Consider the following 27984-nt stretch of genomic DNA (forward strand, 5'->3'; position numbering starts at 1 on the left):
TTTTCCTTTTTGATTATTGTTTTACTATGTAATCAAGAGCAACCGTAACTACTTGTGAATTGAAAGTACCCAAAAGAGCTTTTGAGTCTTCATGCCACTTCAAGTTAAAAAGACAGCGATGCAGCTTTTGGGTTTCAGAAAGCTGGGCATCCTTTCATGCGGCGCAAGTTTCACCTTCACATGATTTCTGAGTAGTCACACGTGTCAAAGTGCAGTTAATCCAAAGTTGCAGCGACAGTATATCATGCCAGCCGAATCCAGCCATGTGTCTGAGACAGGGTCATACTTCTGCACTGTATTCAGATAGGAAGATCCTGAGTGACCTCCGACGACATAAAGGTAGTTATCAATTACTGCAGCACCCACTCCTAGGAAAGGCATGTGCAAAGAAGGAAACATATTAACCATGGAGTAGACCTTTCCCCACTAGCAATAAATGATATTTTGTTATGCTTTCTTAAATATTTCAACAATCAACTGTTATGGGCTAAGGAGTTAATTAGCGCTCCTTAAGCTGAGCAGTAACAGGAAATGGGCTTGGGCTAACACCTGGACTAATCAGACTCAATGACATCCTATTGTTTGACTTGGGCGAGGGTGAGGAGGAAGAGTATAAAAGGAGTATTAAAGGGAGACTTGAGAGAGACTTACACCATCACTAGTCTCCTGTCGGTGCTTCATCCCCTGTCCACGTACCTGGCTCTGCTGGTCGGAACAACCAACCATAATTATTCTACCAAGTTTAGCAATAGGTACTGGGAGTAAGTCTCCTCAACAACAACGAAAATCTCCTTCACCTCTTCTAACTCTACTTTTCTTGTGTCTAAATGACAGGACAGGGCTGTTAAAAAATTTAGTCCAGGCCCAGTGTGATAGCCTAACCACTAAAGATCTCATCTTGATTGCCCCGGGATCCCATATGGGCATCAGTCCTAATCCCGGCAGCCCAGCTTCCCATCCAGCTCCCTGCCTGTGGCTGGGAAACCAGTCTAGGATCGCCCTCTCTGTCTCTCCTTCTCTCTGTATATCTGACTTTGCAATAAAAATAAATAAAACTTAAAAAAAAATTCAGTACTCCTGTAAGTTACAAGTCTAACATTCTGCTATTGGCATTACAGTACAGACAATGGTACAAAGCCTAGTATCCTATTGTCAAGGTGTATTTAACAGTTTTATTGGGAGTTGTTGTGTTTGGGAAGAGAGATGCTGACTGCATCATACATTCACTTCCCAGTTTGCTACTCTCCATTACACAGTTCATCTATCAGAATATATACTCAAGTTTTCAATTTACATGTGTTTCTCTAGAAGCCATTCATTTTATCTGATCTTAAACACAACTGAAATATATTGAACTACATAATTTATATCTTCAAAAATTCTACCTTAGAATTGTCATGTAGAAATATAAAAATAATAAGCCCGTACAGATTTTTAAAAGTCTTCTCCATTAATATGGTTCTCCCTGGAAAAGATACCAAAAAGGGCCCAGCGGCATGGCCTAGCAGCTAAAGTCCTCGCCTTGAATTGCCAGGATCCCATATGGGTGCCGGTTCTAATCCTGGCAGCTCCACTTCCCACCCAGATCCCTGCTTGTGGCCTGGGAAAGCAGTTGAAGATGGCCCAAAGTCTTGGGACCCTGCACCTGCATGGGAGACCTGGAGAAGGTTCCTGGCTCCTGGCTTCAGATCGGCACAGCACTGGCCATTGTGCTCATTTGGGGAGTGAACCATCAGATGGAAAATCTTCCTCTCTGTCTCTCCTCCTCTATGTATATCTGATTTCCCAATAAAAATAAATAAATCTTTTAAAAAACAAAAAAAGATACCAAAAAGATTAATTATGGTAAACACTGAAATAGCATACTACACATTGCTATTTGATTGTTTGCTTCAAGAGTTTCTTTCATAAATATAAAGAATATGTTCCTAAAGCATTTCTGTTAGTAATTTGAAACCTGTCCCTTAAAATAATGTGATTTGAGTTTTTGTCAAAGGCAACAATTTCTTACACCTTCAGTTACGTTTTTATTTGTTTCCCTATGAATTTTGCAATCCAACCTTTTAAAAATTTTTATCACATAGGGCAAGACATTTGCAAGTCAACACACAGGAATACTGATGTACAGTTAAAGATATACCTGAACAATCTAAAAGGGGAATGTAGTAATACTAAAATGTACTGTTGTTGAGAAACGATGAACATGCACAGCAGCAGATTAAAATTAGAGTGAGGACGTTTTAATTTTGCCTAGCTAGCTGAATTTAAATTTGTCTAGTTAGCTGTATCCGCGTTTGCCACAATTTCTTTTTCTGAATAGGTAACACCCTATACTTACATCCCAAGAAGGGCAATGCCTTAAATGTTTAGGAAGTAACACAGTTATTACCTGTTCTGGGTTCTTGCATTGGTCTGCACACAGTCCACTGATTTTGGTGAGGGTCATATCGTTCAATGCTTGACAAATGTGAGACACCATTATGTCCACCTACTACAAAAATAAAGCCTAGCATGACACCCACACCAAAGTGAATCCTTTTATCTGCCATGGATGCAACCATCTCCCAGCAGTCCTTACTCGGATCGTAACGCTCCACACTGCAAACATTCACAAAAGAATAAATTAATTCACAGGCACTTTAGGTTACTCTTCCTGCCAAAGCAAAACTAAATCCCACCATGGTTTTCAAAGTTAAAAAATAAACAAAGATAAAACAAGAAGAGCGTGTTCTAAATGTTTAACCTTGTGTTGATAAGATTGTTGGAATGAACTGTCATAAACCTGATTTCAAGAATAGATCTGAAAATTAAAGTACTAAATATTCTATAAACTTTTGCCAGAAGCTTTTCAAACAATAGAAATATTGGCCTGAAATGCTTTTCTTTAAACTCCAGAACATTTTTAAGAGAATAACTGAAATTGAAGTAAAAATGTATAGATGAAATGTTACTGTGCCATCATTCCTGATTCAGTTAGAAATAAAATACACATTATTTTCATCAAAATGCCAATAACTGGATCTGGCGTGGTAGTGTAGCAGCTAAAGTCCTAGCCTTGCACGTGCCTGGATTCCATTAGGGCACTAGCTCATGTCCTGGCTGCTCTACTTTCCATCCAGCTTCCTGCCTGTGGCTGGGAAAGCAGCTGAGGACGACCCAAAGCCTTGGGACCCTCTACCCACGTGGGAGATCCAGAAGAAGCTCCAGGCTCTCTGGCTTCAGATTGGCTCAGCTCTGGCCGTTGTGGCCACTTGAGGAATGAGCGAGTAGATAGAGGATCTTTCTCTCTGTAAATACGACTTCCCTAAATAAATAAATCAATCTTAAAAATAAATAACAAATAAAATCTTTAAAAGATGTCAAAGAAAAATACCCCAATAAAACACATGCCACTTTAATTAACCATTAGACATGAACTCTTTGATATGATTGTTGTCATGAAGCTTCAAACTTATCACTAAAAATACGACATGAGCAGTAACTTAATAGTTTTGTTTTCTCATATATTTCTTTTGCCCTTGAAAAACACAGACTAAAAACCAGAAATCTTGGGGCCTGGCACAGTGCTCTAGCGCCGAAAGTTCTTGCCTTGAAGGCACCAGGATTGCTATTAGAACCTGGGTGCAGATTCTAATCCTGGCAGCCCCACTTCCCATGCAGCTCCCTGCTTGTGGCTGGGAAAGCAGTCAAGGATGGCCCAAAACCTTGGGATCCTGCACCCACGTGGGAGACCGGGAGGAAATTTCTGGCTCCTGACTTCAGATCGTGCAGCTCTGGCCATTGCAGTCACTTGGGAAGTGAATCACTGATGGAAGATGTTCCTCTCTGTCTCTCCTCCTCTCTGTATATAATCTGACTTTGCAATAAAAATAACAAATCTCTAAAAAAACATAGAAATCTCTAATGAAGACTAACACAACTCTGATACATAATGGTATATGCATGCTTAGAGACTAAAGAGTTTAGAAAGAAAGATTTAAATAAGTGTTTAAATTTATGGTACATTATAGAATTGGATTGGCATGCAGAAATTATGTTTTCATTATTAAGCACTGAAATGAAAGACCATATCATATACATATACCACCTTGTAAAATTTAAAGCTAACTTTGTCACAATTTGAGTTTTGAAATCTAGTTGATTTCTAGTAAATTAATACATGCAAAATTTAGTATGAGGGATTTGATTTTTTTAGGGGAGATTTATTAAGTGAGTATTGAATAACCACATAAAACAAAAATAATTATATTCACAAAGCACATTAATTTTATCAAAAACCTCCTCTTAAGATATTTAAAAATAAAGTTCATTCATATACAAAATTGCATAAGACTCAGAAACTATCATTAATGATACTTCTAAGAATTGTATAAATACACACAATGTAAGTTAAATACCTGTTCATGTGTGCAGGACCATACCCACCAATGGCATATATCATTCCATCTAAGACAGCTGCAGCAAAGCAACTTCTTGTTGTAGTCATTGGTGCCACAGGTTGCCACTGTCTTATTTTGGGGATATACTTCTCTACAGATTGTAAATAAGACTGTCCATCATAACCACCTAACGCATACAGTTCTCCTGCAAGTACTGCGACTCCAAGGGTACTTCTGCTTTCATTCATTCTCTCTAGAGAAGTCCAGGTATTTGTATCAGGATTCCAGCATTCTACTGAATTTTCATGCTTTCTGATAGTGAATCCAGGACGCACATTAGTTTCAATACCACCTATAACATATACTTTTTGGTCTAAAACACATATTCCAAATTCATAGCGAGGGATGTTTAGTGGTGCCAAGCCAATCCAAGAGTCATTCTGAGGAAAGTACATCTCCACACTGCAGAATAAGCAGATAAAACCTACATTTTAAAAATGGAAATAGTCCATAAGCCAAAAAGGTCTAATATAATAGGTATTCAAAGACATGCAAATTACAACCAGGGTAAAACATGACACATTTTACAAACTGGCAAAAATATCGAGTTACATAGTAACAACTGTTGGCAAGAGTGTGGAACAAGGAATGCTTTTAACTTGCACAAACTACGCAAGAAAAAAAGTTTACATTATCAAATAAAATGGAAGTTGCACAGATGCCCAGATTCAGCAATTTCATTCCTGTATACCTACTCCATTGAATCCTCTTATAGTTAGTTTTGCACCAGAACACATATGTAGAAAGTTCATAGAAGTATTACACAACAATCTCTCCTCATAAGAAGCATGATAAAAATAGGATGTGTTCTCTTTTACCAGAGCTATCTCACTCAATAATATGTAACTTCAGACCAGAAATAGTCTCCCCAAGAAACTGTTCAACCCATCTGGACAATAAGTAGCTGGACTCTATGCTTGGTATATGTTTGCAAAGAAAGAATCTTGATTGGATTTGAACTGTAATACTGCAACAAGGTGGAGGAATCCACCAGCGGGGGAAAGGCGTGGGGAGGGCTGGGGGATTCCCAGAGCCTATGAAACTGTCACATAATGCAAAATAATTAATAAAAAAAATCATATGTACTCACGAGAAATGTATGACTGTGCATGTCAAAGCATGCTCACAGCACTATTACTTACAATAGTTAAAGCCCAGAAACCACCCAAGTGTTCATCAATCACAGTAATGGATAAATAAGTCATGTCATATCAAGTCAGAGGATACTATACACCAAAGGAAACAAATTTCAGCTGCGTACAATGGGGTGGATTTTACATGCATGAAATTGAGAGAAAGAACTCAAATCCAAAATATGTAATTCCTTATAATTTCACTTATATCAAGTTGAAAACCAGGCAGACTAATCTCTGGGTCAGAAATGAGGATAATGGTTACCTTAGGGGAGGGAGTTCAAGGATGGCTCTTCTGGGGTGGGCATGCTCTTTTTTTTTTTTTTTTTTAAAGATTTATTATTATTGGAAAGCCGGATATACAGAGAGGAGGAGAGACAGAGAGGAACATCTTCCATCCGATGTTTCACTCCCCAAGTGAGCCGCAACGGGCCGGTGCTATGCAGATCCGAAGCCGGGAACCAGGAACTTCTTCCAGATCTCCCACACGGGTGCAGGGTCCCAAAGCTTTGGGCCGTTCTCGACTGCTTTCCCAGGCCACAAGCAGGGAGCTGGATGGGAAGTGGAGCTGCCGGGATTAGAACTGGCACCCATATGGGATCCCGGGGCGTTCAAGGCGAGGACTTTAGCCGCTAGGCCACGCCGCCGGGCCCCAGGTGGGCATGTTCTTGACCTGAGTCGTAATACATATTTTCTGCTAATTTACTGAGCTAGACATGTGGGATTTGTACATGTTTCCGAATGTGTGTAACTTTAATTACGAGAATTACAATTAATCACTACAAAAAGACAAAACTGTATTATATTTATATGCCAAATCACCACATATAAATGAAAGTGTTTTGTTACCAGAACTGACAATTTTATACTTCTTGCTTAGGGGGAAAAAACGTTCTGAGAAATATATCTTTACAAATAGTATTACTGTCTCTCACTGGGCCCTCAACCTGACCATCATGTCGTTTGAAATATAGGGAGAGGAAGCTACACTCCCCTAGTTCTTGCATTCTGTGTGCCTACAGAATTAACATCATGCACATGTTGAAACAGTCTATAATTTGTCACTTCTGGAGAAGGAGGTCATCAAACCTGAAACTCATTTGAGCCACAATCGTGTTGCTGAAGAGTACTACATCAGAATGCAGGGAGCAGAGATCCAGGGTAGCTGTGGGCAGTGAGCCCATGGACAGCACCCTGGGACTATGACCAAGGAACATTCTGTTTACGTTAATTTCTTCAGCAAATGATTTACTCGTTTCCAATTCCTTATGTTTACTTGAGGCCTCATCATCCTGGCCTTTACTAATCACATATCAACCAACATTGTGGTCATAACCACTTAAGTAATTTAGATTCAGACTTGACCTACAGCTCTCTTCTTGCTCCTAGTCCTCACCAGAACTGTCCCTTTCATGCTGTGTTCATTGCAGTCTAGACATTTTCTAACTGCTCTTCCAAAATCTCCTATTATCTACCTATTGCCAAGTTCCAAGGCTGCGTCCACATTTTCAGGCATTTTTTTTTTTTACAGCAACAGTCCTACTTCTTGGTACCAATTTTCTTTTCTACTAGTATAACAGAATACCGAAGACTGGCTAAATCATAAGCAACAGAAATTTCTTTGGCTTATGGCTCTAAAGACTGGGAAAACCAAGACTTCAGAGTGGCATTTGGTGAGGGTCATCTCCTCATTTATCACACAGCAGAGGGTATCACACAGTGAGAAAGCACACCAATGAGTCCAAATTTACCCCATTTATAACTATCCTATTCCTGCTATAACTAATCCACTCCTGAGTTAATGGCTTAATGCATTCATAAAGGCAGTACTCCCAAGATCTAATCACTTCCTAAAAATCCTATCTGTAAACACTATTGTATTGGGAATGAAGTTTTTAACACATGAACTGGGATGACCATGTTTCAAATCATAGCTGAGTGCATGTTCTGAAATAAAAAATATGGAAATACAAGTGGCAGAGTAGAATGTCCGCAACCACCATTTTGCATGCACTGAAGTCATGGTGATGACAAAGGCTGGTGTGTGAGGTAGGCAGAGTCTTCTGAGGTAAAGCTTTTAACATTTAGGGGGCAGGTTAACTGAGAGTTAAGGTCAAGACTGAATTGAATTGTTAGGCATCCAGTTGGTGCTAGAGAACTGGAAAACTGGCTGGTGTTGGAAGAATATGAAAACCTCTCAATGATAATAAGACTAGAGTCTATGATATTTTATTTGGAAGTCACAGAATTCTAGAGAAATATAAGTAAATGAATGCAATATATAAAAACATTAGTCCTGATGGCCTTTTGAGAGCAAACAGCAACCAGTTCTAATGAGTTTTTCCTTTTTGGGAATTAGGCCTAGAATTTACTATGCTGACATGAATGTTGCTGGGAGTGCTATAGCTAAAGGCCTATTTTGTATTTAATGTATTTGCATAATATTTATGAATGTTTTCAGATCTGTTTAAGCAGAAACAATTTTATTATCTCCTTCCAATTTCCCTAGGCTCTCTATCCCACTCTTCACTTTCTTCTCTAAAAACCTTCTTTTCTAATGAGAAAGAATGAGGCTACTGGACATGCAGATCTGTCATATACTTCTTTCTCAACCGTCCCAACACCCAGTAAACTTACTTTTGTATCCCACTCTTCCTCCTACTCAAAGTCTCCTAATTTTACTTTTGATACCAACCTTTTCTACAAGGCTATCTCAAAAAGCTCAAAAATGGAACTGCAAGTTTATTTTGGTACAAAAAAATTTGAAATCCATGCATCTGCAGGAGTCCTCCAAAATTTCACTGAAAACATTTATTCTGAAAAGAAATGTCGTGGATTTAAAAAGATTTTGTGTGAAAATGAACTCGTCCTTTAATATCATTTTCCATGAACTTTTTGAAGCAATTTGTACAATCTCCTTGTACTTCCTCTAAGATTTTGTTCCTTCAATCACCGTCCCTTTATCTTATATATTCATCTGTTCCACGCTCCTGCCTCACTGACATTATTATTAACTTTACGATTATAAACATGTTCGTATCTTTGTCTTCAAGGAAAAAATAAAATCAACACAGAAGTCTCCTCTGAAACTCAGTCACTGCTTCAGTCTCCTTTCTGTCCTTGTCAAGCCTCTTAAAGTAGCAGTCTTTACCCACCATCTATTTCCTTACTTTATTTTCACATCTCATCTCACTGAAATGTATCTAAAGCATTCCTACAGCTCTGCTGATCAACAAAGGCCATAAATGACTTCCACATTGCTAAATCTAACAGCCAAATTTTCACCTTCTTCTTTCTGGATCTTGCCATTACATGTTGCACTATTGATGACTCTGAAATTTTAAAAGCTCAGATCACATCTCTGAGCTGTGCACTCACATCCAGCTAGCACCGAGGCATTCTTTACTTGGATATTGCATAGACAATTCAAACTCAGAATGTCCCAAACTAAGCACATTATTCCCACTCCCCCTTAAAGTGGTTCTTCCTCTTATATTCTCTTTTTCCCAATCTCTCCATGTACAATCAAACATCTAATGAGGAAACAGCATTCATCTTGGATTCTTCCCTCTCACAATCCCTCTCCAATATACGAAATGACAAATCTGTTCAATTTACATTCTTCATTTCTTACACTAATGTATTACTCTCTGTCTTTACTACTTTTACTCCAATTCAGAATCTTATAATTGCTTGCTTTTACTTCTACAACCACCTCTTACCTAAGGCCTCTGATGTTAACCCTGGCCCTACAACCTTTTTATCCATTATGCAGTCAAAATAATCTAAAACACAAATCTGATAATTTTACTGCTCTTGCAAAAAGTGGTTTTGCAACCCACACTAAAATTCTCATTTTCATGATGGCACTCAGTAACTTTGTGACTTACGTCAATCATTGCTAGATATTTGTTGATTAAAACTATAAATTTCTAAAAATAGCTTTTGCTACTATGCCATACAGTATCAGGCTATTGAGCTCTCTGGGATTATTCTGTGTTCCTCCTCTCTCAAACTGACTTGAACTGAGCCCTGAAGACTCCGAATGCACATGCTCCCAAGATCACACATACGGAATAAATGCCTCACGTTAACACTTACATTGTATTATCATTATTATTGCATTACCACTGTATATAATAATTATCCATTTAAATATACATTTCCTGTATCGGGAATATGAACTGTTAAATTTTGTAGAATTAAACTGATTTACCATTCATATTGATTCTAATTTTTCCATAGTTATAATTACTGCTACAATAAACACCTTTGTGCAAATGCTATTTTAGTTTTTAAATTTTGTTATAAGATTCTAAAATAAAAGATTATTAGGTTTAAAGGCATGAATAGTTCTTCAACAATTTGTTACTTTTAGTATTTGAAAATCCAATAGGTAACTCCTATGATTTTTTTACAATAAACATCCATATTTGGAACTTTTGTCATACTTGACTAATATAATTTATGTCATGCCAATAATCCATACCTTTATGAATAGGCTTAATCAATTAATGCAGCTACCATACTAATGACATATTAACAGCCCAATCTTAACAATGCTAGTTAGATTACAATTACAATATACACTGAGATTTTTTTCTTCCAGTCCCTCTAATGAAACATCCATAAGTTTCTATCCCTGACCTATCATTGAAGAGGGAAATCCAATCTATCAAACTGTTAGAAATGACCAGAAAGAAGTGCACAAGATTAAAAGTATGCCAAACATTTAAGATTTCATGAAGCAATCCTGTCCAAGAAAAAGACAAAAACCACACCAAGATACATGTCCAGTGTATAAAAGGTACATATAATGCTCTAAATTAGGCCAAAGGTATTCATGAGCCAAAAGCAGATCACTAGTTATTTCTGTAAATACGTATTTTAATAAATCCATGCTTATTTATTTTTTAATTATCTTTGGCTGCTCTCACACTATAATGGCTAAGTTAATCACACGCGAGAAAGATCACATGGCTCACAGTTGAAAACATCTGCTAGTCAGGCCTTCATAGAAGAGTCTCAAAACTCCAAAGTAATGAAAAAAGTGCTTTCTACTTCTGTCTTTAAAAATTATTCACACTGAAAGAATTAAATTTTATATAAAGCTCATGATTTCTGTCAGTATGCTATTTTTCTTCATTTATCTGATAGTTCTTCTACTTAACTGCATTTTGCCTCATCACAATCTGTTATCTTTATTCTTCAGCAGTCTGATACAGTTGACCTAGTCTGAGAAAAAGAAATATGCAAATTATTTCAGAAAGGAAACATAAAAGGAAGACATAAGATGAAATGAGTTAGCGAGGAACAGGAAGGAAAACGCAAGTGTAAAGTTAAGAACTGACAGCACTGTAGACAATGGATGGCAATGTGATTAAAAAAAACTCACACGAATATTTTTAAGACAAAAAAAATAAAGTAAAACGAAGAATAAAACTACTTTAAAATACAGAGAGCATATATAAAAGGCATAAAATCTATTAGCATCCAATCTTTAAGAAAGTGTCTTATTTACCTATCCAAACAGGCAAAAAGTCCGGATTTTCCACCTACTGCACAAAGCACTTTGGGAGCACAGCGAGGTCGCGCCATCAAGACTGTCTGATGAGACAGTCTATGTTCCGGCATAAAATGGTACTTTAGGGCTTCATTCAAAAGATGCTTACAAGTGCGGTCATCACGAATCAGATGATTTGCTTCATAGAGTCTAGTGAGAAACTTAACACTCAGTAAAGGTAATCGTACGCTGTTCAGTAGCTGTGCTAAGTATTTCTGGCGCTCTTGTACATCATACTTGATCCAAGACTCCAATGCATAAAAAACAGTCTCTTCGGTAGCTACATTCAAGCAGTCGTTGGAGACAATTTCATCCAAATCAGCATGTGTAAGTTCAAAAAACTCTTCAGTCTGGCAAACAGCTTCAAAATTCTGGCATATGTACTTAGTGGCTGCCAAATAAAGGTCATGACAGCCATATGTTTCTGCAAAACGAGAAATTCCAATACAATTACCAGGATCAAGCTGGCTTTCAAGAAACGCACAACATTCTTTCAGAACAAGTTTTATCTGGAGTAGATTTGCTGCTGGAAGGAGAGATTCAACTGTATCCTGAGAAATAAAAACAGTCCCCGTATAGGCATACTCCACAATGGCCTGCAGAGCAGTTTCATCAATGCACTGGAACTCCACTTCACTATTCTCTTTTTCGGAAAGGTTTCCAGTGAACATAGCTTTGAAATATGGACTGATGCTGGCAAGCACCACTTTGTGAGCATGAATTTTAACATCACCTACTCGAAGAATGATGTCACAGAGTTCGTGATGCTGACGAAGAAGATTCAAGCCCTGCAGAAGTTGTTCAGAATGTAAGTGGGTTAAGTTAGCAAGCATGTAGGTCGGGGATGTGTGGTCCATCTGAAGAAGAACAAAAAGCATGGGCAGTTATTTCACAATAATCTGCCAAAACGACTATTTCACAAACAGCACCAAAGGAATCAAACTTGTTTATTTACCCGTCTATTGGTTTTTAAATACTAAAACAGAGACTTTTAGAGTTGGAAGGAATTGAACAAGTCCCTTTCATTCTGTTTCTGTTTCTTAAACTGAAATCTGAGTATTAATGAAACAAAAGGAAACCATGGGAAAAAACATACTAAAAGTGAAATTAATTTTAAAACATTATACCTAACTGCTTTCTCAGTAATAGAAATAATACAAATGCTACTCAATCAACAGATACTTTAATTGGAAAATTTTCTCAAAAGCTTTAAAAATTGCTTTGATAAAGGTTGCTGAATTTTACATGGATATTATTACTGTTAATTAATTCAACAACAATGACAAAATTACTATGAACAGAATCCAATATTTTATGTTTAGAGCAATAAGAATCATTTATTGATCTATATCACAGCCACTGAACTCTTAGTCTGATATTCAGTTTATGTCCTTCCAATCTACCTACCATTTTGTGCTTCTGGAAGATTAAGAAAAAGAATTAAAAATAAAAGATTTTAAAAAACAGAAAAAGAGAAAAGGGCTGAGAAAAATAAGAAGAAAAAGAGACAGTAAGGACTGTATTGGGCTGAAGAAGACTCCCCAACATTCACCCCTAATTCCTAGATATTTTGTGGAACAAAACAGCACTCCTTTGATGTGACTAAGGAGATTAAATTGGAGAAATTTTCTTAATTGTTCAAGTAGGATCTAAGTATAGCCAATATCCACTTTACAGAAGGCAGAGGGTGAGTTCTGACACGGACAGAAGAAGAAAACGTCATGTAACCCCAGAGGGAAGAGCTGGAGCGCTGTGGCTACCAGAGGCTGCAAAAGACAAGAACAGATTCTTCCCTAAAACCTTTACAAGAATCATGGTCCTATCACCTCAATTTCAGCTGACAGTAATTGCAGATTTGTAGCCTACACAGGGATAACTGAAACACGTGTGTGTGTGTGTGTGTGTGTGTGTGTGTGTGTGTTTAAATGGTGTTTGTGGTCATTTGTTACAGCACACAAAAGAAATTGATGGGTATTTATCTCAGAACAAAAACTGTACCAGTTGCTTAGTACTGAAGGAACATAAAACATCTACACTATCAGCTGCTTCTTCCCTGGTTCACTTTCAACACAAATATTTGGGATAAAAACATAGGCTTGGTTTCCATCTTTAAAATACTATCAAACTAATCCAAATATTTTAAGTAATATAAGTGTTGGTAGGATAGGGATGGCAGCACTTTACTCCCATGCATGGTTATGGCAGAAAAGTTCAAATATTGAAACTTTCATCTTCATGAAGAAACTTATAACTTAACAGTGAATTTTAAGTCAGTTAATAAATTATGTTAATATATCTACCTTACCACTGATACAATCTTCTCGTTCAAACCTCCTAATCATCTCATATGCATCAATCAGAATAATTATCAAGTATTATTTAAATCATAAATATTTGTTATGGATTAAAATGACTTTTGCTTTAGCCTGTTTTACTCCCTTTAGGCACGGAAAATTGAAGATTCAACAACAAAAAAGGCAAGTAGACACAGAAATTATATGTGCTCTGTTCTGAAAGCAGTTCTAGCTGCCACTTACTTAATTAACTCTTTATTTTTCATTTTCTTTATCTGCAAAATGAGACCACAAGATGTCTGAACTAATGTATCTCAAGAATTCTGAGAACCAACTAAGATGTGTACAGGAAAACATGCATAAGTGTAAGGTATCATGGTGAGGAAACAGAGGTATAATTACCAGTGAAGGCACAAGCCTTGGAGAAATAAGATAATGAATTTTAGTTCCAACAGGATCATATTCTATTATGCTGGGCAAAATAATACATAAACACAGTACGTGGTTTAATCTAAACATTCATTTCTCAGTCACAAAATAATAATCACACCTATCTCAGAAAGACACACGAGAGGACTTATGTCAAGCATAAAGCTCTATATAACTTGAAGTGCCAAGCATATATAACACTTAAGCTTCATTTGACTGCCTCCGACCCACGATCTCCATTAATTCCTACTCTTTCCAGGAGTGGCTTTTTTCACTCTAATAGCACCCTTGCAATCACTATGGCCATGTAAAACGTGCTATCTTCCAAATGGCTTGTCACCTGCCACATTTTGTCTTCTCTCTCATCTTTTTTTTTTTTTTTTCAATTCAAATTCTCAGAAACTCTGTGTCAAAATTAACTTTATCAGGTCTGACCTACAGACCTGTGCGCCCAGTTTCTGCCTACACAGAATACACACAAGGTTATCCTGGTGCCATGACAAAGATCTGTCCCCTTCCACTTACATTACTAAAGTAGCTTTATCTCATTTTCCTATATATCTGTGTGGTTAAAACCTTTAATCTTGTTTTGATTAAGGTTCAAAAACATAATTTCTTGACCTGACCATTTTTGCTCAATGGTTTAATCCAGAATCTGCAAATCTCCTAAAATATATTCCAAGGTGAGGTGAGCCGTACCAGATGTGGCTGCAGGGCCCAACCAGCACACATGAGAACCAGGGAGTGAGGGGCCAAAGCCAGTAGGGTGAATGAGAAGGGCTCCCCTGCTGGACAACCACTCCCATTGGAGAGCAGGAGTTGGGATGGGGGCAGACCAGACCAGGCAGGGCTACAACACCTGTGGGCCTCATGTGAGCTAGATCAGGGAAAAGCCAGGCTGGGCTGACTGCTCTGACTGGTGCAAACATAAATTAGAGTGGATGAAGGTTGTTTGGGATTTGCTGCAACAACAGCTGACAGAGGCTGGCACTGGGAGCTAAATCACGCTAAACTCCAGAACCACCTGGTCAGTGCATAATCTGGGAATGGGAGTGGCCTAGTAGGGAAATAGTGGGTACCTTCTTCTTGGGTTACCACTCCCACTGGAGAGCATGAAAACCAGGAAAGGGGCAGGGGTGGCTTGACAGAAAGGCACCTGCTAGTATGTGTGTGGACAGGATAGTGGGGCTGGTTGGGTTGAACTAGGCTTCAATGCCCATTGACATGTATGAGAGCTAAATGGGATGTGGAACAGATTGAACAAGTCTGCGGGACAGGGTGGCAAGCATGGGAACCAGGGTAGGGGGCAGGTCTAGTGGGGGTTACTGGGAGTCACCCCGACTAGGTTGCAGCTCCCACTGATTTGTGTGAGGACTGAATATGAAGCGGGCAGGATAGAGCTGGACTACAACACCCATTGGCTGGCATGGATGGAAGACAGGGCTGGAAACAGAACTGATTCAGCAATTCCAACCACCACCATGTGCACAAGCTGACTGGGACGACAGACTGTGCCGGACCCTGTACTGGCTAGCACACACAAGAATCAGGTCTGGGATCACCCCAGACAAAGTTTCTTTGGAGATCCCTCCAACTGAACTGCTCATCTCAGAACCCCAACCATGAAGAGGCTATGTCAGCTAATGGATTCTGAAGAGATTTCATCGTGCTTGGAATGGCAAGATTGGCAGCAATTCAGAACTGTTGAACTATTAAAAGCGCTTGAGCAGGACCCTCAGAGCATGCCCCACATGGGGGACCTGAGATGGGTAAGAGGCTGGGTGGGGCTTTTCCCTTTGTTTCTCTCCTTACCCCAGATACAGGGGGAAAAATGATATTAGTGTGGAAACAATGGACTTACCCACTTTCTTTTCCTATAACACTTGACCTTTTGTGCCATAATCAACTATGTAAGATTATCAAAATAAAAAAAATATTTAAAAAATGCCAACTAAAAAGTTTAAAAGGACAAAGTAAAAACAGAAAACCTAAAATGAATTGCATCAGGTTTGCCATAACATCATTCTTAGATGTTTTAATTTGACCATATTTCTCTCTCAAAAAAGAGAGAAATACATAATCCTTTTCCAATACTGAAAACAGTGGTCCTCAAATACATTGTTCTGTACCCAAAGCATCAGTACCACTTGGAGATTTCCCTAGGATGGCGAAATCCTGGACTCAAAAACAGAAGTAAAAAATAAGAAACTACCTAGGGTCAGGGGAGAGGCTTGGAGATTCTGTGTTTTAAGTCCTCAAGGTGATTCTGATGCATGCTAAATGTGAGAAGCAGTTACAATATTTCCAGCATTAACTGCAAATGCTCATAAAAATATCTCATATGAAAACTACTTTGAAATTATATATTATAATTGTGACTCTACAGTATTTCCTATTAAGTAGTTAAAAGTAACTCAAGAGTAATGACTCTTGGGCCCAGCGTGGTGGCTTGGTGGCTGAGATGCTTGCTTTGGACCTACCAGGATTGCATATGGATGCCAGTTCTAATCCCAGCAGCCCTACTTCCCATCCAGCTCCCTGCTTGTGGCCTGGGAAATCAGTAAAGAACAGCTCAAGACCTTGGGATCCTGCACCAATGTGGGAGACCTGGAGAAAATTCCTGGCTCCTGGCCTTGGATCGGTGCAGCTCTGGCCTTTGCGGTCACTTGGGAGTGAATCAGCAAATGGAGGATTTTCCTCTCTGTCTCTCCTCTCTGTATTTCTGACTTTGTAATAAAAATTAAAAAAAAAACTTAAAAAAATTAATGATTCTTAATTCTCAAAATCCCAGTGTTGTCCAATGGCTTTACAATGATGATTTTGTTTATCTCAATAACTATGCACAGAATAAAGGGCAAATTTTAAATAAAAGGAGGAAAAATAGTGAGTAGTTGTAGGAATTCAATCAGATTAGTAGTACTACTTCTGAATTTCCTCATTTTTGCAAAATTTTTCATTGCTTAAATACAACTAAATGAGAATATATGTAAAACCTCAGTTGCAGGAAACTGCCTAGATTGCCTGGTACCTAGGCAAGTGTTACACTACTGGAACAAAGGCAGCCAATAGCTGGCAAGCATTCTGCGCTTGATTAATGCCAACTCTGTGTTAACAATACCAATCTGCAGCATAATTGCCTGTTCTAATGTTTTTGGTTTTTGTTTGTTTTGTGTGGCAAAAGGCAGGGGACACTGGGCTGGGACACACACAGCAGTCCCCAGGCATGCCACATACCACCACACAGCAGTGGGGGGCTACTAGGTTATATGTGACAGGAGTGACTTCTGGGGGCTTCCATGGACTGGGCCACTGTACTCACAGATAGACAAGGCAGTTGAGATGGGATAGTTTAGAGGGAGGAACTCAGAGGGCATGTCTGGGTCAGCCCAAGGTACCCACTCATGTGGAAAACCTGGCCTGGGCTAAGTAGCACCATCCACAGGTACATGTAAAAGCAGGAAGGGCGGTATGCTTGGTTGGGCTAGCCCACAGAACCTGTCTGCAAGTGTCAGGGCAGGGGATGGGAGATGTCAGGCTGGGCTGCAGCAACCACAGAACAAGATAATCAGATCTACGGGCACATTCTGTAGGGGACTTGTGGGCTCACCTCTGTGGGGCTGCAACACAAAGCAGTTGGTGTGAGAGCTGGAGGTGGTGATGAGCTGCGCCAGGATGGATCATAGAACTCACTGACACAGGAGCGGGGCTGGGAGAAGGCTGGGTGGGGCCAGGCTGCAGTACCCATCAGCATGTGCAAAGGCCGGGACTGATGGCAGAGCATGCCAAGTAGGACTGTGTCATCAACTGACACAAGTACGATCCAGAGCTGGGAGCGGGCCTGATAGGGGAACTCTTACTAAGCCGCAGCTCCCAGTGGGGAGTGTGCGTGCTGGAGCTGGGGGTGGGCCAGGTCATGTAAGACTGTATCACTTGTCAGCAACTGTCTAAGCCAAATTTGAAGCAGGATGGACTGGGACATGTCACAGCACATGCTGGTGCTTACAATAGCCAGAATGAGTGCAGACCAGCTGGCCTAGGCTGCAACACCCTCTAGCAAGTGCTGGGACTGGATGCAAGTCACATTAGGCTGGATTTCAGTACTCCCGGGGAAAGCACAAGATTGAGGCTAGGATTAGGCCTAGTAGGGAAACTGTGGGCAATGCCCTGTTACACTGCAGCTCATGCTGGTGAGCATGAGAGTCAGGGCTGGGGCAGGAGTTGTTGTACCAACATGCCAGCCAGGTCTGGGGGCAGGTTGGGTCAAAGCATCCATGGGTGTGCATGAGAGCCAGATAGCAGGCTGGACTAGGCGAAGCCAGAGCACATACTAGTACATGAAATAACCAGAGCTGGTGGCAGACCTGGCTGAGGTTTTTAGGGGCTGCCCAATCTAGGCCACAGCACCCACCTGTGTCTTTGAGGACTGGGCCTGTGATGGGCTAGGCTGGGCTAGGCAGCAGCACTTCTTGTGAGTTCACATCACAGATGGGGTTGGGGCAGAACTGACTAGGCTGCTACGGGCGATGGACAGAACCTGACACTGCACTAGCTGGCGTACATGAGTCAAGTCTGAGGTCATCCTAAGTGAGGTTTCTTGAGGACTCTCCAACCAGATCACCCTGCCCACAGGGAAAATCACAATATATGTAGTTCCACCTTGGAGTGCATGCATCAGGACTGGATTTCCTCAGTGGCTGATGCCTGTGCAGTGGACAGCATGCCCATATACACATAGGGGATATGATAACTAGCTCTTCTATACCCAGCAGAGGTCATTGAGTGCCTCATCACAGAATATAAAGCAGAACAGGCTGAACAGCTCCACTCCAAGCTTTGCAGCAAGTACCTAGGTCTGTGGAAGCACTAAGGTGGACTTGCTCAGCAAGGGACCTTGGAAAGCTTTTCTCTATCTTGATGCAATGAAACTGACAACATCTAAAAACTATCAAAACCACTCAGGTAATACCCTTGGAACATTCTTCCTGACATCAGGGTCTTTCAGGCATCTTCAAATGACCCACCCCCATCTCTGGGTATTGATGCAGTTTGTTTACAATAAGGAGCAGCCTCATTCCCTTCAATCCTAGTGGACAAAGGAGAAAAAAAGAAAAGAAAGGGCCCAGCACAGCAGCCTAGTGGCGAAAGTCCTCGCCTTGCATGCAACAGGATCCCATGTGGGTACCAGTTCGCATCCCAGCTGCTCTACTTTCCTTCCAGCTCTCTGCCTGTGGCCTGGGAAACCAGTAGAGGATGGTCCAATGCCTTGGGACCCTGTACCTGTATGGGAGACCTGGAAGAAACTCCTGGCTCCTAGCTTTTTGGCTTGGCTTAGCTCAGGTCCGGCCGACGCAGAAGCTTCGGGAGTGAACCAGCGGATGGAAGAGCTTTCCCTCTGTAAATGTCACTTTCCAATAAAAATAAATAAATCTTATTTTAAAACAAAAAGAAAGCTGAAACATTTTCCCCACTGACCTTCCTCCATACCTGGACCCTCTTCATCCTAATTGGAGGCCCTAGGAGCACGCAACCCTCTCAACTATGCAAAAAACATTAAAAATAAATTTTAAACATTTAAACAAAAATAAGTGTAAGGAAAAACAGATCAATAACAAAGAATAGAAATAATAAAAATAGATTATTTACATATGTAGATTCAGTATTGATAACAGCATCTCAAAATCAATGAGAAAAGAAAATGTTTTAAGTAAGTATGTTGGGTAACTGAATAGTCATATGGAAACCTGTATCCCACACTGAGGTGCCCAAGTTTGAGTTCTGGCTTTGACCTCCAATTCCAGTTTCCTGCTACTATTCACACAGGAAGTCAGCAAATTTGTTTAAGCACTTGAGTCCTTAACACCCTTGTGGGAGGCCAGGACTGAGTTCCAGGCTGCTGGCTTCTGCCCGGTCCAGCCTTGACTGTTGCAGGCACCTGGAGAGTAAACCAGCAGATGGAAGATCTCTCTCTCTTTCCACTCCCTCCTCCTCCACCTTTCAAAATGGTGTCTATATAAAATGTTTATTTGGGGGCCCAGTGTGGCGGTCTAGTGGCTAAAGTCCTCGTCTTCAACGTGCCCACCAGGATCCCATATGGACGCCAGTTCAAATCTCGGCAGCCCCATTTCCCATCCAGCTCCCTACTTGGGGCCTGGGAAAGCAGCCAAGGACAGCCTAAGGCCTTGGAACCCTGCACCTGCATAGGACACCTGGAGAAGTTCCTGGCTCCTGGCTTCGGATTGGCGCAGTACCAGCCATTGCGGTCACTTGGGAAGTGAATCACTGGACGGAAGATCTTTTTCTTTGTCTCTCCTCTTCTCTGTATATCTGACTTTGCAATAAAAATAAATAAATCTTTAAAAATAAATAAATAAAATGTTTATTTGGGTCCGGACGCAGTGGCATAACAGGCTGATCCTCCACCTACAGGGTTAGCACCCCATATGGACAATGGCTCAAGTCCCAGCTGCCCGATTTCCTTTCCATGTCCCCACTTATGCCCTAGGAGAGCAAAAAAGGGTGGCCTAAGTCCTTGGACCACTGCACACATGTGGGAGAACCAAAAGAAGCTCCTGGCTTTGGATCAGCTCAGTTCCAGCCATTTCAGCCACTTGGGGAATGAAACAGTGGGTGGAAGACCTCTTTCTCTGTAAACTCTGCCTTTCAAATGAAAATAAATCTTCATATACATATATATTTAATGTTTACTAATGTTATAAAAAACATTTCCTAGCATCATAGAAAACAGCTTAAAGAATTAACAGATGTTAAAAAAAAAGAATTAACAGATGTTATAAAATGTAAGTAGTTTTTAATGTTATTAAAAAAGTTGCTCAAATTAATTTGAAAACAAAGGGGCTGATGTTGTGGCATAGCCAGTAAAGCTACTATATTCCACAGTGGCATCCCATGTGGGCATCAATTCAAAAACTGACTGCTCCACTTCCAATCCAGCTCTCTGTTAACCACCTGGTAAAACAGCACAAGATGTCCCAAGTACTTGGGCCACTGTATCCAGGCAGGAGACTCAAAGTGAAACCCCTGGCTCCAGGCTTCAGATTGGCTCATGTCTGCCCCCTGGGGCCATTTGAAGAGTAAACTGGCTATGGAAGATGTTCTCTCTCTCTCTCTCACTCTCTCTCTTTCTCTCTCTCTGTAACTCTGCCAATCAAATAAATAAATCTTTAGAAAGAACTGTATGAGTTACACACTCTCTTAGCAAGTGCACCTGGTCAACAAGAATGTGAGGAACAGTCACTCTCACTCATTGCAATGGGGATGTAGAAGATATAAGACCTCTGGAGGTAAAACTGGCCAACAAAATACAGCAAAACTGACCCAACAATTCCACTTATATGCAGCAGAGAAAGGATTTACATATACTAGCACATATTTTTTTAAAGATTTGTTAATTTTTGTTGGAGATGCAGAGTTAGAGAAAGGAGAAACAGAGAGATTTTCCATCTGCTGGTTTCCTTTCCAAATGGCTGCAACGGCTGGAGTTGAGCAGATCTTAAGCCAGGGGCCTCCTCTTAGTCTCGAACGGGTACAGGGGACCAAGATCTTGGGCCATCCTCTGCTTCTTTCCCAGGCCATTAGCAGAGAGCTGGACCAGAAGAGGAGCCACCAGAACTTAAAGAGATGCCCATATAGGATGCCGGAGCCACAGCAAAAGGCTTAGCTGCTAGCCAAGGCTCTGGCCCACTAATAATTTACATGTAACATTTAAGAAACACAAGATATGCATATGTATAAATATATGTAATATTATTTTAAGGAAAAGTAATTCTATTTCCTAGCTCCATCTCAAAAACTATGATCACTGCAGTACTAAACAGCATTCCTGGCATGCAGTTATATTCTCCAAATACTAATCCCTCAAAGGAAACACAACTGCTTGAACAAATGGTTGGTTGCAGAGTTCAGGCAGATGTCAAGACAAATTTGGGATATTTACCTACTAGACAGTATGACTGCTACTAGTGACTTCTAGGCCTGTATGAAAACAAACCAACAAGGCTTTAAAGATGAAACAAACTGATGATAAATAATGTTAATGCCAACTGTTTAAGACATATCAGATAGGTTAAAATCATGAGTTCATAATGATAATTTAAACAGGACACTATTGGATAATGATAATGCACTAACTCATTATTTGAAACATATGCACAAATAAAGGGAAAATATGAAGAATTCATCAGAGCTTCACTATGCTAACTCTACCACTGGTCTCTTTATAAAAGTACTTCAGAGAATGGATAAAGAACAAATGACAAATGTAATGATTTTGTGTGCAGAAGCAGGTACTGATTATGAAATGCTGCTAACATCACAAAGAGACCAGGAAGAGCATCACAAAACAGGAGTCTATTACACTATACCAAAATATACAATAACTGCAAGAAATCCTTGGGAATAACCTGGATTCTTCAACAAATAAGCTAGGCAAAAACAAGAGATGAAGGTACAGTTGAAAATAAACATAGGGGCCAGTGCTATGGTATAGTAAGATAAGCCAATGTTTCCGATCCTGGTATCTCAGAGTTCTGGTTTGGGTCCTAACTGCTCGGCTTCCAATAAAGCTCCTTGCCAATGTACCTGCAAAAGCAGTAGAAGATGGCCCAACACCGGTTGGACACTTGTCACTCATGTGGGAGATCCAGATCGGGTTTTAGACTTCTGGTTTCAGCTTGGACCTGCCCCTACTGTCGTGGCCATTAAGGGAATGAACCAATAGATGAAGGATCTCTGTCTTAACAAAATAAGCAAATGATCTAAAAAAAAAAGAAAAGAAAACAAAACACCTTATTGCCATTTTTTTTAAAAGATGCTAGCCAAATGACTCCCCCCCCGCCTCCGCTTTTTTTTTTTTTCCTTCTGGAAAGTAAGATTTACAGAGAGGAGGAGAGACAAAGAGAAAGATCTTTTGGTCACTGATTCACTTTTCAAGTGGTCACAACAGCCAGAGCTGAGTTGATTGGAAGCCAGGAGCCAAAAGCTTCTTCAGGGTCTTCCACATGGGAGCAGGGTCCCAAACCTTTGAGCTGTCCTTGACTGCTTTCCCAGATCACAAGCAAGGAGTTGAATGGGAAGTGAAGCAGCAGAACACAAAAAAGCACCCATAACTGCCCTTGTAGGCCAAGAACTCTGAGCTCATCCACTTCCTTTCAGATCTCCCACATGGGATGGAAGAAGCCCAGATCCTTCCTCACAGAATCTAATATCATCGGAACAACAGCCAGGAGCCCTGAGTGGACCTCAGAAACAGAACAGTAAATTCCCTTCAGGACTCTGGAGGGGAACTTTCTCTAGTCCTTACTTAGTTCCAACTTTGGATCCCCACCCTTGCTTGCAATGACCATCAGGGTCACTCCGGAGCCTCCCCCCACCAAAAAAAATTTAGATTAGAGAGACAGAGACCAATAAGCAAAGCTTAGAACCACACAGGAAACGGTCAGCTTGGACTCACATACACCTTACCAGGTAGGACACAAAGATTAGTTACTCCTCACTAAGGTATTGAAGATTTCTATGCACACCCCCCCAAAACTGTTCTGTGCCTCAACTGTTGACGTATGCCTTTTAGAGTTATAAACCAGTTTAGACTAGCCTAAATTGTGCCAGGTTCAGCAAAAAGAATGCTTCAATACTATAACCTGCTAAACATAAAAATGAAAATAGACCAGAGACAGCTGAATAGTACCCTATAGCCATTTTAAGGTATATAGCAGCCGGTTGTGCATAAACTAAAATTTAAATGTCAATGAAGTAGTCACAGGATGTGGTTAAGAACTTACATTTTCTAACATATTGATCACTCAATACCATGTCAATTAACTCCATAGTGGTGTAAATTGTTGTGGATGTTTTGTTGTGGCTTTTCACTTGGACGGGATGATATTCTGCCAGCTCTGCTCTCACACCAGAGATGGTCTCCCCAAGAAATAGCTGAATTTATCTGGACAATAAGATGCTGGACTCTATTCATGATACATGCTTGCAATGAAGGAATCATGACTGGATTTGAACTGTAATACTGCAACAATGTAGAGGAACCCACCATAGGCGAGCATAGGGAGGGGTTGGGGAAATTCCAGAGACTATAAAATTTTGTCATAAAATGAAACGAAAAAAAAAAATAAAGCACCCATAGGGACATGCAAGGTGAGGACTTTAGCCACTAGGCTGCTGTGCTGGACCTGCCATTTTTTTGTTCTTAATTTTTATTCCATTAAGAAAATACTTTGTGGCACTCTTAATTTAGTTGATCAGTCAGAAGCAAATAAATGGCATCTGAAAAGTTTTAACAGAGCAATAGTATGCATACTTGCTTTAGCCATAATGTTAGATGAAAATAAAATAAATATCCCATAGTTTGTACTAACAAGTTTAGGTTGTTAAACCAAGATAATAAAGGTCACGCTGTGAGTTTAGTTTATTTGCTTAATTGACACCTGAGTTACAACCCAGTGGTGCTGAAATCATTTGGGAGGCAATTAACTGCTGTAACACTAGTGTAAATAAAGATTACAACCAGAATAAGCAAGAGAAGTGAAGACTGCTTTAAAAAAAAATCAAATATTTTTGTAAAAAGTGTGATTTGTTTATGAAGTTTGGAGAATATCTTTTCTTAAATGTCTTTCCCACAAGTCAATTCTCCTCAAAGTTGAAATAAACTAATGATGGTTTGTACTTTTATCAGAATCTATATAATAAGTTGACATTTCTCCATTTCCTGACACTAAGTCTTATTGTCTCTGGAGAAACAAAAGGAAAATTTGAAACCAGTCATAATATGACTCATTACATAACACAGAAGAAAGTAAGTCCTGAAGCCATCACGACACAGGCAGTGAAAGCTGTCACTCACATAACTAACCTCTGTCCATTAACCAACTGGTTGGAACAGATGTGAAATACTGATAATGTACACAAACTGGTCTTTAAATATAATAAAAATTGGATTTTTGCTAAAAAAAAAAATAGCGGCTCAAGACAGAAATGTATAATGTCTTTGGAACATGCTGAGTAGAACAGCAGCAGACGATGGCTCAAGTAGGGGGATGCCTGGTAGCCATGTAGGGGAGCTGGCTCAAGCTCCCAATGCCTACCACGGGTCTGGCCTGCACAGCTCTCCTGGCGCCCTGAACATGGTGGGCATTAGGGTAGTGAACCAGCATATGGAGTGGCCTCTTTCTCTCCCTGTGTCTTTGTCTGTCTCTCAGATCAATAATGATAATAATAAAAAGAACCCGAATTAACCTGAAATAATACACAACGATACACAATAAAGGATATAAATAATTCATAATGGAAAAATCTAATTTCATCTTACACTTTCAATACTCTTGATCACCAAAACTTTCTTAAAGTCTTAAGAATGTAGCCAAATTGATTCTCGGCCCATTTCTCTCCAGTGGACATGCCCATAAAATGTGCCACTAAAAATTAAGACATATAATCTCAAAAAAAAAACGTATTAAATGAGTTAATATTAAGTCTGTGGCACAATATAAACCATGTGACAAAGAAAATAAATGGTATTGTAATTATCTGCTCACATCACTGGAACTTTTCATTTGCATAGCATTTCCTAACAAAATGTCTTAAAACTATAAACAATTCGATTTACAGAATTCACATGTATCTAGATGTTGGGAAAATCTGAGTATAAAGACAGAAAAATTGTAGTGATTCACACAATGAAATAATGCACAAGTATTATTTCTGATTGTAGAAATTATTTTAGCCTACTTAAGTGTGGCTAAATGTACTAAGATATGTATCATATACAGTACCGCAATCCACTAGCTTTATTAAAGTATTTTGAAATGTTAAACTTGTTTTACCTGAATATGCAATTTTCAATGTATCCTTAACTATCTGAGGTATATTATTAACACTTAATAATGTATTCCACTATTACGGAATTTGACTAAAAATTTGTGCTTTTTGTATCTATGATTAAATACGAAAGGCTTTCCTAGTCAGTACAAAGGGATCCCTAGAATTCAAGTGTAAGATTTTTAAAAGAATGTACTTGTTTTAGAAATAAACAAAATGCACACTAAATAGCTGCTCTAAATGTCCCCAGATAACCCTCAAAAACAATGACAATGAAGTTGTATTTTTTAGAAAAATATCAACCATGAAGACTAATGCATTTTTCAAGTCTGTCTTTATCAGGGTGAGAAAATGTCGCAGATATAAAATAAACTGCACACTATAGCGTACACTGATACAGACACCAGAGAAAGAGAAGGGTCTAAAGAACACTCATCTTGGCTTTACTCACAATAGAAGGATATGACTTGAGAACCTAGGTACCTCAAAATGCATTCTTTATATGCAGCAGGGCTAATTCTTAAGCTTCTATCACAGCGTTGATGATAAAATGTCACTCAAGATTTTTCAAGTTTCCATTCTTTGATTCTAGTTATTAATCTGCTTCCCCAAGTTCTCGAACCTGAAAATTCTGATCCCTAGAAACAGTAACATGTTCCAACACAACTGGTACTCCAGCACACACACATCATCCTCTAGTTTGAATTTGCCTTCCTGAAGTTTGAAAATACGCAGGTGGAAGTATACACTGGGGCTTCTTAGGTAATACGAGGGCAACATTCTTTTTCATTGACAACTATTACAATCATCTCTTGTTTTTCACTCCCTGCCCTTATCCTGTCCTAAGATGAAATATAAAGAAAAAAAGAAAAATGAACTTTCTTTCGGGCAACTGAAATAATTTAGACGGATTCATTTAAACACCAACATAAGATTGTGTAGAATATGTACCAACACATGGGACACACATTTACATAGCCTCATTTACATTGATGCTGTCTTCCCCAAACAATGAAGAAACCTTGGAGGTTAAAGTTGAGCTCTAAGGAAAAAAATGTGGATTTCTGAACTTGTACTAGCTAGCAACACTTTAAAGTAGTCTGGCATGCAACTTAGTTATTCCACACCTTAAACAAGTTTTTAAAACACATCCTATCTAGAGCAGGGTAGGAATGCTTGCTTTTGAAGTGCGGATATAAAGGACTTCGACTGATTACTAAGACTTCTGTCATTGGGTCATTCAAAAGTAATTGTATTATTTCATTAAAACAACAACAGCCACTGTAGTCTATACTCTAAAGCATTTGGCCTCACACGAGATATCCAGACCCAACTGCAACCGCTTAGCTTTCGTTTAAGAGAAGATATCGACTAAATGCTCTGTTGGCCTGAAACAAATAAGCATCTAAGGTGCCTAAGGCAAGAATTCTCTCAGGACAGTGACGCCAAGAACTTGGCTGAGACCGAAAGTCTCCAGGAGACCAGAGAGGCTGCGGGAGCCCGAGAGAATTCTGCAGGCAGCACAGGCGGGGTCTAGGGGTGGGCGTGGGGGCAGGACCAGGGCCAGGCGTAAATGCCACTGAGGATCTGCAACACAAAGCCCACTTAGAGGCTGCAACAGAAATGAAACGGGAAACAGCTATTAAAACAAAAAAAAAGCAGACGTACCTCCAGAGAATATATCTTTAAAGAGAGATTTTGTGAGGGAAGCAGGGAAAAGTAACAGAAAACAATTAACCCCAACTGCTAGGAGGTTAAGAGAAGTAAGAGACGAGGAGAGGGGAGGAGGGCCGGGAGAGTAAGGGCCCCCGAAGACCAGGAATGGAGAGACGTGCGGGAGCTGCACTCTGGGCCTCGGCCCGGGTGCCCGTCCCGTTAGGCGAAAGGCAGGACCAACGCATCGCGCGCACGCAGGGCTGTATGAGGGATAATGAGGCTCCAACGGTAATCAGCCCTGCACAAGAAGATGTCGCCTCTCTTTCTCCGCCAGCTCCCGTGCACTCCTGTCCCTCACTCTAGCACCGGCGACACTAGGACAAATCTCTGCCAAAGCCTGCGCCGCTGGAGGACGGCAAAATGGAAATACCTGAGTCCCAGGAATCTCGCTGACAGGAGCGACAGGAGGAGGAGCCGCGGACAAGTGGCGCCGGGGTAGGAACCTCACTTGCTGTGGTCAAACCCAACTCTGACGGTTGGGGCGGGAAACTTCCGCCCCGAGCTCGGAGAGCGTCACTTCCTTCTGTCATTACCCGGCCCTCTCTTGCTACGTTCACGACGCTCCG

At 40.1% G+C, this 27984-nt stretch overlaps 1 protein-coding gene across 1 annotated transcript; it reads right to left on the reverse strand.

The window, feature by feature from the left end:
- Positions 1-27961, reverse strand: KLHL28 (kelch like family member 28). Its single transcript, XM_004584789.3, has 5 exons — positions 27789-27961; positions 11094-11992; positions 4398-4841; positions 2390-2598; positions 1-368 (listed from the first exon to the last, which is right to left on the reverse strand). The coding sequence occupies exons 2-5, from the start codon at positions 11990-11992 to the stop codon at positions 205-207; spliced, it is 1716 nt and encodes a 571-aa protein (XP_004584846.1). The 5' UTR covers positions 27789-27961; the 3' UTR covers positions 1-204.
- Between the last annotated feature and the right edge of the window lie 23 nt (positions 27962-27984).

Source organism: Ochotona princeps, chromosome 6 (genome assembly GCF_030435755.1).
Source record: "Ochotona princeps isolate mOchPri1 chromosome 6, mOchPri1.hap1, whole genome shotgun sequence".
NCBI lineage: Eukaryota > Metazoa > Chordata > Mammalia > Lagomorpha > Ochotonidae > Ochotona > Ochotona princeps.